Genomic DNA, 15,928 nt, shown 5'->3' with positions numbered 1-15,928 from the left:
GGTAGCGGTTTGGCGGTATTGCCCCAATAGCGCTGGTACTGTCAATACGGATGGTAAGCACCTCTATACGAGAATACTCCTTGACCCCTGGCTCCTTGAAAGAGCTGTCTTCTATATTGGAGGGTGCCCAAAGATTTAGCTGTCTCAGTGTCTGTCCTTATAGACTGAAGTGCTTCGTCAAAGCAGGTCTAGTATCTTTGTTTGGACTTCCGGGCGGAAGGAGGTAGCTTTTAGCCATCCCTGGTGTCTTAGCACTGCAGCTCCAGCTAGCAGTCAAAAGCTTGCGGATGACACATCTATGGCACAGTCTATGATCTCTGTGGAACTCCTTACTCCCTCCTGTAGAATCTTCAGTGCTCCAGATTTCGTATCTTTGAGAAGAAGATCGATCAATCAGGGTTCTTATAGAGCGTGACTAATTATCTGTTTAGGTCTCAAGGCTCTTGGGGTGTGTATGGGGCTCTTCAGCTCAGTCGAAGCGCTGGATGGCCGGTCAGTCGAACAGCCAGGTCTTGAGGTCCTTTGTGAATTGAGGCAGAGAGGGAGATTGTTTAAGATGAAGAGGAAGAGAGTTCCAGGTCTTAGCAGTGAGGTAAGAGAAGGATCTTCCTACGGCTGTGGTCTTGGAGATCTTTGGGATGGTGGCCAGGGCCAGGTGAGTGGAACGGAGTTGTCTGGTGGGTGTGTGGAAAGCGAGGGTTGAGGTATGCAGGTCCGATGTTGTGGAGGGACTTGTACGCATGTGTGAGGAGCTTGAAGGTGATTCTTTTGTTGATTGGGAGCCAGTGTAGGTCTCTCAGGTGCCCGGAGATATGCCTGCGACAAGGAATGTCCAGGATATGTCTAGCAGATTCTTTGCATCTTCATATGGAGCATTTCCATATCGAGCTAGCTGCTGACAAGCGCCTGGGTGACTGTTCTTCTGGATTCGATGGGGAGCCACCTGAAGATCTTTCTGAGCAGGCAGAGCGTGTGGAAACAGGAGGACGAGACATCGTTGACTTGGTGGTTCATAGAGAGCAAGGAGTCAAAGATGATGCCGAAGGGACGTACGTGGTCAGTCGGTATTGGGGGACTTCAAGCGCTGCGGACCACCAGGAGTCATCCCAGGCAGAGGGGGTGAAGTCCAAAACTAGTACTTCTGTCTTGTCGGAGTTGAACATGAGGCAGTGGTCTTTCTTTCAGGCAGCGACTGACTTTAACCCATTGTGGAAGTTGGTCCTCGCAACTGTAGGTTTGTCGGTGAGGGAGAAGATCAGCTGAGTGTCGTCAGCATGATTTCGGATGATATCCGCTAGTGGGGCAATGCTGAAGAGGGTGTGACTAAGGGAGGAGCCTTGGGGGACGCCGCAGCCAATCTCTGTAGGTTTGAATGTGAACGGTGTGAGCCTGACTCACTCGGTTAAGCTGGTGAGAAAGGAGAGGATCCATTTTGGGTCTCTGCCGTGGATGACGGCGTCGCAGAGTCTTGCACAGCGAGTAGGATGGGAGTCTGTGTCAAAGGCGGCCAAAAGGTCCAGGAGGATGAGGGCTGCGGTTTGGTCCAGAGTCTCCTGGATGTCATCAGTTGCGGCAAGGAAAGCAGTCTCAATGATCAATGTATTGTGAGATGTCCGACCGCACTTGGCAGTCGTATCGTCCTAGGATTGCCAAGGAGTTTGCCTCTCAGACAGTTGTAGCTGCCATTGTAGAAAATGTCTTCTCAATAGTGTTGAGCCTTCTCCCTTCCTTATCCTGAGGTGAGGAAAGTGGAGGAGATAGATTTTGTGACCTGCGTTGGGCGGCATGTGTTATCACAGAGTCAGGTTTAAGGTAGCCAACCAGACAAGCTGGGGAGTCCTCAGGCGCTTTGTACTTCTTGTCCAATCTGGGAAGTACCACAGGTATTGAAGGTGGAGTTTTCATTGCCTTAAGGCCCTCTTCCCAAATAAAATCCACTATCTGGATAGCATGAACTGAATTCCTAGACTGCTCTTTAAAGTCATAAAGAAAGCATTCAGATTGTTTTGTGACAATGGGAAGCTGAATCTCTTGGCAGCTTGTTCCATAACACTATGGAACCAGCTGATGTCCTCCGGTTAAAAATCTACTGGTGGTGAAGTAGAAGGGGACGATGTCTGTATTTGGTAGTCGTCCCACTCATTGGGAATTGAGGCGGTGTCTTGAATTTCACCCTTTTCTCTGTCTTCATCTGAGGAAGGTGGATCGTCTAATGGATGTGCAGACAGTGGAGCAGGCAACAGTGCTGATGGTATTGGACCAGTGTCTGTGCCGGGGAGTTGCAAACCCTGATGGTGGGAATCTGCTGTAGTAGTCCTGCAGCATATGTTGTAAACTGGTGACCAGTGACGCCGGCACTGTAGATTCCTGCTGCTGTTGTTGTGAACAGGAGGTATCTTGATGGTATACCAATGGATCATGGACACATGGTTGTTCCTCAAACCGTTGGGCCTCTTCATCCTCTTCTTGGCATTTAATGCGTAAATCTGAATGGCTACGAGCCACTCCGAAAAGTCCATTGTAAAGAAATGGCTCCCTGTTGCAGTTACCCCCCACTTTTTGCCTGATACTGATGCTGACTTGACTGAGAAGTGTGCTGGGACCCTGCTAACCAGGCCCCAGCACCAGTGTTCTTTCACCTAAAATGTACCATTGTTTCCACAATTGGCACACCCTGGCATCCAGATAAGTCCCTTGTAACTGGTACCTCTGGTACCAAGGGCCCTGATGCCAGGGAAGGTCTCTAAGGGCTGTAGCATGTATTATGCCACCCTAGAGACCCCTCACTCAGCACAGGCACACTGCTTACAAGCCTGTGTGTGCTGGTGAGAACAAAATGAGTAAGTCGACATGGCACTCCCCTCAGGGTGCCATGCCAGCCTCTCACTGCCTATGCAGTATAGGTAAGACACCCCTCTAGCAGGCCTTACAGCCCTAAGGCAGGGTGCACTATACCATAGGTGAGGGTACCAGTGCATGAGCACTGTGCCCCTACAGTGTCTAAGCAAAACCTTAGACATTGTAAGTGCAGGGTAGCCATAAGAGTATATGGTCTGGGAGTTTGTCAAACACGAACTCCACAGCACCATAATGGCTACACTGAAAACTGGGAAGTTTGGTATCAAACTTCTCAGCACAATAAATGCACACTGATGCCAGTGTACATTTTATTGTAAAATACACCCCAGAGGGCACCTTAGAGGTGCCCCCTGAAACTTAACCGACTATCTGTGTAGGCTGACTAGTTTTAGCAGCCTGCCACAAACCGAGACATGTTGCTGGCCCCATGGGGAGAGTGCCTTTGTCACTCTGAGGCCAGTAACAAAGCCTGCACTGGGTGGAGATGCTAACACCTCCCCCAGGCAGGAATTGTCACACCTGGCGGTGAGCCTCAAAGGCTCACCTCCTTTGTGCCAACCCAGCAGGACACTCCAGCTAGTGGAGTTGCCCGCCCCCTCCGGCCAGGCCCCACTTTTGGCGGCAAGGCCGGAGAAAATAATGAGAAAAACAAGGAGGAGTCACGGGCCAGTCAGGACAGCCCCTAAGGTGTCCTGAGCTGAGGTGACTCTGACTTTTAGAAATCCTCCATTTTGCAGATGGAGGATTCCCCCAATAGGGTTAGGATTGTGACCCCCTCCCCTTGGGAGGAGGCACAAAGAGGGTGTACCCACCCTCAGGGCTAGTAGCCATTGGCTACTAACCCCCCAGACCTAAACACGCCCTTAAATTTAGTATTTAAGGGCTACCCTGAACCCTAGAAAATTAGATTCCTGCAACTACGAGAAGAAGGACTGCCTAGCTGAAAAACCCCTGCAGAGGAAGACCAGAAGACGACAACTGCCTTGGCTCCAGAAACTCACCGGCCTGTCTCCTGCCTTCCAAAGATCCTGCTCCAGCGACGCCTTCCGAAGGGACCAGCGACCTCGACATCCTCTGAGGACTGCCCCTGCTTCGAAAAGACAAGAAACTCCCGAGGACAGCGGACCTGCTCCAAGAAAAGCTGCAACTTTGTTTCCAGCAGCTTTAAAGAACCCTGCAAGCTCCCCGCAAGAAGCGTGAGACTTGCAACACTGCACCCGGCGACCCCGACTCGGCTGGTGGCGATCCAACACCTCAGGAGGGACCCCAGGACTACTCTGATACTGTGAGTACCAAAACCTGTCCCCCCTGAGCCCCCACAGCGCCGCCTGCAGAGGGAATCCCGAGGCTTCCCCTGACCGCGACTCTTTGAACCTAAAGTCCCGACGCCTGGGAGAGACCCTGCACCCGCAGCCCCCAGGACCTGAAGGATCGGACTTTCACTGGAGAAGTGACCCCCAGGAGTCCCTCTCCCTTGCCCAAGTGGAGGTTTCCCCGAGGAATCCCCCCCTTGCCTGCCTGCAGCGCTGAAGAGATCCCGAGATCTCTCATAGACTAACATTGCGAACCCGACGCTTGTTTCCTACACTGCACCCGGCCGCCCCCGCGCCGCTGAGGGTGAAATTTCTGTGTGGACTTGTGTCCCCCCCGGTGCCCTACAAAACCCCCCTGGTCTGCCCTCCGAAGACGCGGGTACTTACCTGCAAGCAGACCGGAACCGGGGCACCCCCTTCTCTCCATTCTAGCCTATGTGTTTTGGGCACCACTTTGAACTCTGCACCTGACCGGCCCTGAGCTGCTGGTGTGGTGACTTTGGGGTTGCTCTGAACCCCCAACGGTGGGCTACCTTGGACCAAGAACTGAACCCTGTAAGTGTCTTACTTACCTGGTAAAACTAACAAATACTTACCTCCCCTAGGAACTGTGAAAATTGCACTAAGTGTCCACTTTTAAAACAGCTATTTGTCAATAACTTGAAAAGTATACATGCAATTTTGATGATTTGAAGTTCCTAAAGTACTTACCTGCAATACCTTTCGAATGAGCTATTACATGTAGAATTTGAACCTGTGGTTCTTAAAATAAACTAAGAAAATATATTTTTCTATATAAAAACCTATTGGCTGGATTTGTCTCTGAGTGTGTGTACCTCATTTATTGTCTATGTGTATGTACAACAAATGCTTAACACTACTCCTTGGATAAGCCTACTGCTCGACCACACTACCACAAAATAGAGCATTAGTATTATCTATTTTTACCACTATTTTACCTCTAAGGGGAACCCTTGGACTCTGTGCATGCTATTCCTTACTTTGAAATAGCACATACAGAGCCAACTTCCTACATTGGTGGATCAGCGGTGGGGTACAAGACTTTGCATTTGCTGGACTACTCAGCCAATACCTGATCACACGACAAATTCCAAAATTGTCATTAGAAATTGATTTTTGCAATTTGAAAACTTTTCTAAATTCTTAAAAGACCTGCTAGGGCCTTGTGTTAGATCCTGTTTAGCATTTCTTTTAGAGTTTAAAAGTTTGTAAAAGTTTGAATTAGATTCTAGAACCAGTTGTAGATTCTTAAAAAGTATTCCAACTTTTAGAAGCAAAATGTCTAGCACAGATGTGTCTGTGGTGGAACTCGACACCACACCTTACCTCCATCTTAAGATGAGGGAGCTAAGGTCACTCTGTAAAATAAAGAAAATAACAATGGGCCCCAAACCTACCAAAATACAGCTCCAGGAGCTTTTGGCAGAGTTTGAAAAGGCCAACCCCTCTGAGGGTGGCAACTCAGAGGAAGAGGATAGTGACTTGGAGGACAATTCCCCCCTACCAATCCTATCTAGGGAGAACAGGGTCCCTCAAACCCTGACTCCAAAAATAATAGTCAGAGATGCTGGTTCCCTCACAGGAGAGACCAACACCTCTGAAATCACTGAGGATAGCCCCAGTGAAGAGGACATCCTGTTAGCCAGGATGGTCAAAAGATTGGCTTTGGAAAAGCAGCTCCTAGCCATAGAAAGGGAAAGAAAAGAGATGGGCCTAGGTCCCATCGATGGTGGCAGCAACTTAAATAGGGTCAGAGATTCTCCTGACATCCTAAAAATCCCCAAAGGGATTGTAACAAAATATGAAGATGGTGATGACATCACCAAATGGTTCACAGCTTTTGAGAGGGCTTGTGTAACCAGAAAAGTAAACAGATCTCACTGGGGTGCTCTCCTTTGGGAAATGTTCACTGGAAAGTGTAGGGATAGACTCCTCACACTCTCTGGAAAAGTTGCAGAATCTTATGACCTCATGAAGGGTACCCTGATTGAGGGCTTTGGATTCTCCACTGAGGAGTATAGAATTAGGTTCAGGGGGGCTCAAAAATCCTCGAGCCAGACCTGGGTTGATTTTGTAGACTACTCAGTAAAAACACTAGATGGTTGGTTAACTGGAAATGAAGTGTGTGACTATGTTGGGCTTTATAATTTGTTTATGAAAGAACACATTTTAAGTAACTGCTTCAATGAAAAGTTGCATCAGTATCTGGTAGACCTAGGTCCAATTTCTCCCCAAGAATTGGGAAAGAAGGCAGACCACTGGGTCAAGACTAGGGTAACCAAAACTTCCACTGGGGGTGACCAAAAGAAAGGGGTTACAAAAACTCCCCAGGAGAAAGTGGGTGACACTAGAAACAAAGAAAAAGAGTCCTCTGTAGGCCCCCAAAAACCAGAACAGGTGGGTGGGCCCCAAGACACAACCCAAAACAAAGGTGGGTACCAGGGTAAGAACTGGGATGCCACTAAGGCATGGTGCCACAACTGTAAACAGTCTGGGCACCACACCAAGGACACTTCTTGTCCCAAAAACAAACCCCAGAACAAAATTCCAGGGGTAACCAGTGTAGCCATGGGAGATGACTCCTCAGATGAGGAGGTCTTCATAGCCTTCAACTGGAAACAGGGCCCAACAGGTGAGTTGGAGATTCCAGAGGGAAGTAGACACTTCCACCACCTACTGGTGAATGGAATCCCAACCACTGCCCTGAGAGACACTTGTGCCAGTCACACTATTGTGCATGACAGGCTGGTGCTCTCAAACCAGTACATCCCAGGTGAGACTGCCAGGGTAAGAGTTAGCCTAGACAGGGTCACTAAGAGGCCTGTGGCTTTAGTGCCCATAGAAGTGGGTGGCACTCTTAGCTGGAGAAGGGTAGTAGTCAGTACAGACCTCCCCCTTGATTGTCTCCTTGGAAATGACTACCCAGAGGTTAGTCAGAGCCCAAGAGAGGAACTGGTCCAGTGCCAGTCCTCTCCCAAGGATTCTGGAGTGCCTGCCTCTGCAGTAAATGCAAGTAGGCCCCAGAGGAAAAAGAAAAGGAAACAGAGTAGGAAAGGTGGACAACCTTTAGCCAAGGTTCCAGCAAGCCAAGGAGATTCTGCTCCAGTAAGGGAGAACTCCAAAAATGGCTCTGATAAAGTCCAACCTGACCCACAAGAAGTCCTGGCTAGTCAGGCAACTGTTAAGCCTGGGTGGGTGGCTCCTCAGCTAACAGAAGAAAGAGTGGAAGAAGGGTGTTTACTACAAGATGTGGTAACCCCCCACTCTAATACAGCAGACAGGCACCCTGAACCCAAAGAAGCCTGTAACTTAGCCCCTTCCCTTGTAGGTGAAGAGCTAAAGGTGTGGTTCTGGGCACTGACAGCTGTCAGTGGCCTCTGCTGGGTGTTAGCCTTTATGGCTGCACTATCCTTGGCATGGTGGTCTGACCCCATGCCAAATAACAAGTTAGGCCCCCTGACCCTGTTGGTCATGGTGGGGTTACTCCAGCTCTGGGTAACCTCTTTGGGTAAGCTAGGGGTGACCCTGGCTAAGATCAGATTAGCAGAGGTGGATACCTCTGACCTCAAAATAGAGAGAATGGGTGAAGACATAAAAAGCACAGACAAGAGGCAGTTCAGACTAGGTCCTATCACTGTGGAAGTGGGTCAGTTCCCCAGAGGGAATGACCTGAACAGGAGGATGTAAGGCAGAGTAGGCCCTGCAAGAAACCAGCCATTTCCTCTACTCTTCCTCGCCTGACAGACTAGGAAGACTCTTCCAGCGTTGGCTGAGTCTCCTGGCCTGTGGGCTGGGGGGGGCTTGTGTAAAGAAATGGCTCCCTGTTGCAGTTACCCCCCACTTTTTGCCTGATACTGATGCTGACTTGACTGAGAAGTGTGCTGGGACCCTGCTAACCAGGCCCCAGCACCAGTGTTCTTTCACCTAAAATGTACCATTGTTTCCACAATTGGCACACCCTGGCATCCAGATAAGTCCCTTGTAACTGGTACCTCTGGTACCAAGGGCCCTGATGCCAGGGAAGGTCTCTAAGGGCTGTAGCATGTATTATGCCACCCTAGAGACCCCTCACTCAGCACAGGCACACTGCTTACAAGCCTGTGTGTGCTGGTGAGAACAAAATGAGTAAGTCGACATGGCACTCCCCTCAGGGTGCCATGCCAGCCTCTCACTGCCTATGCAGTATAGGTAAGACACCCCTCTAGCAGGCCTTACAGCCCTAAGGCAGGGTGCACTATACCATAGGTGAGGGTACCAGTGCATGAGCACTGTGCCCCTACAGTGTCTAAGCAAAACCTTAGACATTGTAAGTGCAGGGTAGCCATAAGAGTATATGGTCTGGGAGTTTGTCAAACACGAACTCCACAGCACCATAATGGCTACACTGAAAACTGGGAAGTTTGGTATCAAACTTCTCAGCACAATAAATGCACACTGATGCCAGTGTACATTTTATTGTAAAATACACCCCAGAGGGCACCTTAGAGGTGCCCCCTGAAACTTAACCGACTATCTGTGTAGGCTGACTAGTTTTAGCAGCCTGCCACAAACCGAGACATGTTGCTGGCCCCATGGGGAGAGTGCCTTTGTCACTCTGAGGCCAGTAACAAAGCCTGCACTGGGTGGAGATGCTAACACCTCCCCCAGGCAGGAATTGTCACACCTGGCGGTGAGCCTCAAAGGCTCACCTCCTTTGTGCCAACCCAGCAGGACACTCCAGCTAGTGGAGTTGCCCGCCCCCTCCGGCCAGGCCCCACTTTTGGCGGCAAGGCCGGAGAAAATAATGAGAAAAACAAGGAGGAGTCACGGGCCAGTCAGGACAGCCCCTAAGGTGTCCTGAGCTGAGGTGACTCTGACTTTTAGAAATCCTCCATTTTGCAGATGGAGGATTCCCCCAATAGGGTTAGGATTGTGACCCCCTCCCCTTGGGAGGAGGCACAAAGAGGGTGTACCCACCCTCAGGGCTAGTAGCCATTGGCTACTAACCCCCCAGACCTAAACACGCCCTTAAATTTAGTATTTAAGGGCTACCCTGAACCCTAGAAAATTAGATTCCTGCAACTACGAGAAGAAGGACTGCCTAGCTGAAAAACCCCTGCAGAGGAAGACCAGAAGACGACAACTGCCTTGGCTCCAGAAACTCACCGGCCTGTCTCCTGCCTTCCAAAGATCCTGCTCCAGCGACGCCTTCCGAAGGGACCAGCGACCTCGACATCCTCTGAGGACTGCCCCTGCTTCGAAAAGACAAGAAACTCCCGAGGACAGCGGACCTGCTCCAAGAAAAGCTGCAACTTTGTTTCCAGCAGCTTTAAAGAACCCTGCAAGCTCCCCGCAAGAAGCGTGAGACTTGCAACACTGCACCCGGCGACCCCGACTCGGCTGGTGGCGATCCAACACCTCAGGAGGGACCCCAGGACTACTCTGATACTGTGAGTACCAAAACCTGTCCCCCCTGAGCCCCCACAGCGCCGCCTGCAGAGGGAATCCCGAGGCTTCCCCTGACCGCGACTCTTTGAACCTAAAGTCCCGACGCCTGGGAGAGACCCTGCACCCGCAGCCCCCAGGACCTGAAGGATCGGACTTTCACTGGAGAAGTGACCCCCAGGAGTCCCTCTCCCTTGCCCAAGTGGAGGTTTCCCCGAGGAATCCCCCCCTTGCCTGCCTGCAGCGCTGAAGAGATCCCGAGATCTCTCATAGACTAACATTGCGAACCCGACGCTTGTTTCCTACACTGCACCCGGCCGCCCCCGCGCCGCTGAGGGTGAAATTTCTGTGTGGACTTGTGTCCCCCCCGGTGCCCTACAAAACCCCCCTGGTCTGCCCTCCGAAGACGCGGGTACTTACCTGCAAGCAGACCGGAACCGGGGCACCCCCTTCTCTCCATTCTAGCCTATGTGTTTTGGGCACCACTTTGAACTCTGCACCTGACCGGCCCTGAGCTGCTGGTGTGGTGACTTTGGGGTTGCTCTGAACCCCCAACGGTGGGCTACCTTGGACCAAGAACTGAACCCTGTAAGTGTCTTACTTACCTGGTAAAACTAACAAATACTTACCTCCCCTAGGAACTGTGAAAATTGCACTAAGTGTCCACTTTTAAAACAGCTATTTGTCAATAACTTGAAAAGTATACATGCAATTTTGATGATTTGAAGTTCCTAAAGTACTTACCTGCAATACCTTTCGAATGAGCTATTACATGTAGAATTTGAACCTGTGGTTCTTAAAATAAACTAAGAAAATATATTTTTCTATATAAAAACCTATTGGCTGGATTTGTCTCTGAGTGTGTGTACCTCATTTATTGTCTATGTGTATGTACAACAAATGCTTAACACTACTCCTTGGATAAGCCTACTGCTCGACCACACTACCACAAAATAGAGCATTAGTATTATCTATTTTTACCACTATTTTACCTCTAAGGGGAACCCTTGGACTCTGTGCATGCTATTCCTTACTTTGAAATAGCACATACAGAGCCAACTTCCTACATCCATCATCTGAATACTCCTTCTCGTATTCTTCCTCCTCATCAAGGTTATCTGGTGGGGCAGGTGATACCTTATACTGGGTGACATATGAGATGGTAAGAGTGTTTCTTGTGTTGAGGTGCGCCTTTAGGGTACTAGCGTTAAAGGCAGAAATGACGTTGGTGTGATTCCAAATCAGACCTTGTTGAAGGTAATGATCTTGCTGTCATCAACAGTGTGACTGTAGACTGTGGTGAAGCCGTTGACAGTGCTGTTGTCAACGGTGTGGCCATCGATGGCACGGTCGTCGACGGTGCCGTAATTGACGTCAACACTTTCTTTACCTGTAATGTCATCGAAAGTAAGGGAGGCTTAGCCTACATCTTGATAGATGTATTTGTCATCGAGGATAACGGTGATGACGTTATTATCAAGGGCAGAGGTAGTGCAGTAAATGTTTCTGTCGCTGTGAGAGGAGTGGTGACAAAGACTGTCGTCGACGAGAATTAGCTTTTTGCTGTTGTCGCCAGTAGAAGAGATCTGGTTGGTTTTTTAACCTGTACAGTGCTGGCAGATGGTGTGGAAGGTTCAGATGACCCTTTCCTGAGGAAAAATGCTTTTTAAGAGGTCGATGGACGTTTCTCCTTTCTTACCTCTAATAAATGGGTTTTCTTGGTTGTCTTACTGGACTTTGGAGCCAAACTCTCCACAGAATCTATTTCTCATTTTAGAGGCCACAGTTTTTACAGAAGTGTTGCTGTCGTCATCAGATAGAGGGTATTCCTTGGCCTTAAGCTTTTGTAGCCAAAGCAGAAGTCTAGCCTCTCTATCTCAGGATTTTGTGAGAGAAAGTGTGACAAATTTTGCAATTTTTCACCTGGTGGTCTGAGTGAAGGCAGTCCTTGTGAGGAGCCTTAGTTTTCCATAGGTGCTGCAGGGCCGGATGAATCCTTTTTTGCTTGTGGACATGATCTAGAAGTCGCAGTCTTCTGGTCCAAATTGGGGGAGGAGGCGGGGAAAGGGAAAATCAATGGTGTTCAGGGGAATTTCGGTCAGAAAGACTCTAAACTGAGCACAGCTAAGGGAGACTCCTCATCACACGTGTGGTAGAAATGTCTTTTATATTAACTTCAATGTAAAAAAAAAAAAAATACTGCTCTCTAATACTGGAGAAATAAATTTTTTGCAGGGAAATTCTCCTGCATATGAGAGTTATTTTTTATTTTTTTTGTAAAAAGAAAATTAATAAAAAATGACTAGGGTAACATTTATTCTAACAAATACGTCTTGAAATGGTAATCTGTCAGTGTTTTCTAACAAAAACCCATAGCTGCAGAAATGTTCTTCATTTTTTAAAACAATACATTTTGCACATTTTATGTTTACAAGCAAATTAATTCACACAGTTTAGCAAGTGCACACAACAGTCCTGCAACTTTACACACACAAATAAAATTCAGAAGTGCAAATGCACAAAACTGCAGGGATACAACATAAAAAAAGTCTCAAGTCACAACTTCGTAGGACACTCGAAATTGATAATACATGCAAAAATACTATTATTTTTCCACAGTGGGAAATTGAGAACCGGCGAGTCTTTAGAAGAGAATAACAAGAAACTGGCTGCTTTAAATTAATAACACAATAAGGCAATTTTGAACTTTCCGCAATCATAGCTCGGCTAGGTCACTCCACCTCACAAATAAAAAAAGAAAATCCTCAGCAGGAATTGGTTTACCCCTGCAAGCCATTAGGCATTTTAAAAGGAGCATACTCCATACAGGCCATCAGTGCGATATTTCACAGCCTCCGCCAAACATTCAACTCCCCTCACTTTTACGCACTTCCAAGTAGAGCTCCATTTTGACATGGAGGCAGAAACGTGGATATGTTAGCTGGTATGTTCATCCACATTCCAGATACACAGCCTGGACACCAAATATGTAGAAGGCTAGTAGTCTTAACATGCAGGAACACTTACAGGATATGGACAAGCTATTTGTCCCACCTATTCTCATTTAGACCAACTGATGCAATTTAGCCAACTCTTCCCTCCCTTTCTGGTGTCTTAAAGTTCTCTAATTAGCTGTTGCTCCTTACCTCACTCGAACAAGCTGGTCCCGTGGAGAGTCTACCTCGTCGGGAAACATCTCCTCAGCTCTCTGCTGCTTGTATTTCTGAAGCAGCTCATCCTCCTCTTCATCCACATTTTCATCATATCGCTCATCCCTGGTGCTGTCTGCTGCTGTTAAGATTTCGCTCTCTTCCAGTTCTTCGTCTTCACTGTCCTGATCCTCCTAGCACAAGTAATCAAGAGAAGCACTCAGAGCACAAACTCACACAGGTTAACATAGTTATATAAAGGATGCTATCAACACCGATTAAATGCAGAACCAAAGGGCTGTACACAGAACTAAAATGCACTGAATGTACATTACACAGAGGGAAAAATAGCCAAGATGCACCATATGTACAGGATGAATATAGCCATCCACATTGCTGTATGAAAGCACTGCACAAAAAGGGAAACAATTATTTATGGACAGAGAGGTGCAAACCTATTTCAAGGGGCAATGGAGAGCTTTGTTGACATCAACCAATTGAGATAAACACAGTAACAGGGGGGACAATGAAGAGAGACCAGTTGCTATTGACCAACTGTTGTACTGCACACCTTGGTTCTACCTCTTCTTGATTACCTCTTAATCATTTTACCTTGCATTCGGGCACAATCTGTACATTACGGGCAACTTTAAAGACACTTAAATTGTTTAGGAGTCATCTGAAGATTTCCTAAAATAATAAAAGTAGTGCGGAGCTGGGTTTTTTAAGTCTCAACTTTCAACAAAATATGTGCATGGTTGATTGACGCACACATAAGAATTATCTATTTATGTTTCTGTAAAACAGAACATCACTCTACGTAGAGCAGTAAATAGCTTCACAAATTTCAAACATGGCTGGCTCTCTGGTCAAAAGGCTGCATACACATTGAGCCATAAACACATCAGGGCCACGGGAATTGTGCAGGTCTGCCACTGCTCAGCTGAAATATAGGTTTGCTGCACTTGCCCCACACTCCACAAACTTATAAAGGGTGCCCTGAATTTGAATTGCAATCTGACCAGTTAATTAATGGCCATTACCCATTGTGACCTGTTGGAAATGGAGCATTTTCTACTGTTCATGTAAGAAATCAAGTGTGAGCTACGTATCTGTGTTCAACCAAAGAGCTCTTAAAGAGCAAAGCATGTGGCTGACGCTCCGAAAAATTATATATTTTTAAGGAATTAACAGTTATCAAGCTTTGCTCCACTGGAGAAACTGCAGCTCTGCGCAAGGTGGATCATACTGACCAGAAAGCAATGGAAGGGTTACCGGGCCGGATTTCATTTGAAACTCACAACTGAAGGCTATTGGTGAGTGCCAGCTCTGTTTGAGTGCAGCAAATTCGAGATTGTTTAGGATATTTTCCCGTGCTCTGCCACATAATTTGAGATGTGTGAAGCTTTAAATAACTATGCCGCCTTCTGAACAATCTTTGTTTGGATCGCTCATCTAAAGATGTTTTCTTGAAAACTATCACTTTTTACAACTCTTCAATTTCCGAAAGACAGCCCTTAAGTCATGAAACGTCAATGGTAAGGTGCTCTGGCTAATATTTGATTATGTGCAGCTCTTAGACTGAGGCACGTTATTCTTCTATTAACCAGGGAACTATAACTATGGGAACCTGTTTAAATAATAACTGCCCAAGTTCACTGTAAAATAAAAATATTATTTACCATTTGTGCTGCTGTAGGAGACAACTGTAATTAAATTAAACTATTCTTTAAGAGTCAGCAACATCTTTTCAACAAAGATGGTGATTTTCAAACGTTTTGGTAGACTATTTCACCATTACAAAGTTCTAAATTAAGTTTACCCAGTTTGAGTTTGTTGTCTCACCTCAGACAACGGTTCATCCATCACACTTCCATCTTGTGCGTCTTCCATGTTGTCATCCTCCTCACTCACGTCTTCCTCTCCTCCACTTTTTTCATCATCATCCAAAATCCAAGCTGCTTGGTACTCGGACGTTCCTTTCGGTACCTTCCTTACAACTTTCTTCGTTTCCTTGAGGAAATCTAGAGAAACAGCTATAGCATGGGTACTTGCAAACATATTCCCAGGGGCAAAGAAGTTTGGTCTGTGATGTGACGGAGTGTAGCATTGATGCCAGCACGGGTGGTGGTCGAGGTTGGGGGGTTATTGGCAGTAAGATGGGTACAGGGGTGGCAAAGCATATGCAGCTAGTGTCTAAAATGAACAATGTGAAGCTAAAACCTTGGGATTAATCCCGGCTTCTCTGCTAAACTAAATTGTGTGATCCTAGGCAATTGTCTCTTTCAGTTTCCCTCCCTTTTTCCTTAACACATATTAGGAGCTCGAAATACATGACTTCAGTATGTGCGATGCATAAAACCTTCTCCTGTGTTTGATTTAATAAACCATAATGTTCAATTATAATATGTGCACTGTTTGGGTAGCCTACGTTTTTAACACATGACTTGCCTCTTAGTTCACTAATGTCATTGTTGTCAGGGCTGGGGTAGAGAATGCAAGTTTTTTAATTCATGTTTGAAAACAATCACTTAAAAAAAATACTTCTCAATGTACTGATATGATCTGATGTACTAAGGTGAAACAGGTCTTTATGTTAATGATGTACACCAGTGGTTTCCAACCTGTGGTCCAGGGACCCCCAGGGGTCCATTAAACGTCCTCAGGGGGTCCCCAACTGCTTAGAAAATTAAATATTATTAATCTATCAATAAAGTTTACAGAAATAAAGTGGCTTAAAGAACAACTGAACATTTTAAAACGTACTGTAAAGGTCAAGGAATCTGAAATTGGAGGCTAAAAATTAAATTAATATCATCAAGATTGATTTGTGGGAGGAGTAAATGTGCATCAAACAGAATATAGTATGAACGATGTGTGGCTTAGCAAAGTTCCAAACTTCCTATTACAATTTTTTTTATTTTATTTATATTTGTTTGCAAATTTAATAAAATGGGTTGTCATTTGTGTATTTGTTTTATGAAAGTGTGCTTCTGTATCTTATGTGTATTGTTTTGCGGTTCAAATCAATGTCAGTGTTTTCTTTCCACTAATGACTCAGTGAGGTGGGGATCCCCAGATTCCATTAATGATTCAGTGGGGTTCCCTTGGTTTCAGTATTGGTAAAATGGGGGTTCACAGAAGTCAAAAGGTTGGGAACCA

General features: G+C 46.8%; 1 protein-coding gene across 1 annotated transcript in view; it reads right to left on the bottom strand.

Annotated features, from left to right (window-relative positions):
- The window catches only part of TSR1 (TSR1 ribosome maturation factor), a 140,270-nt gene that overhangs the window by 75,536 nt on the left and 48,806 nt on the right, over positions 1–15,928 (bottom strand). The window contains exons 7-8 of the mRNA XM_069226156.1: positions 14,612–14,790; positions 12,764–12,960 (exon numbers count right to left, since the gene is read on the bottom strand). Of these exons, the coding sequence (XP_069082257.1) occupies positions 12,764–12,960; positions 14,612–14,790 (376 nt within the window). The remainder of the gene's footprint in view (positions 1–12,763; positions 12,961–14,611; positions 14,791–15,928) is intronic.

Source organism: Pleurodeles waltl, chromosome 3_1, assembly GCF_031143425.1.
Source record: "Pleurodeles waltl isolate 20211129_DDA chromosome 3_1, aPleWal1.hap1.20221129, whole genome shotgun sequence".
Taxonomy (NCBI): domain Eukaryota; kingdom Metazoa; phylum Chordata; class Amphibia; order Caudata; family Salamandridae; genus Pleurodeles; species Pleurodeles waltl.
The sequence above is the reverse complement of the archived record's forward strand: the minus strand, read 5'-3'. Positions and strand labels throughout refer to the sequence as shown.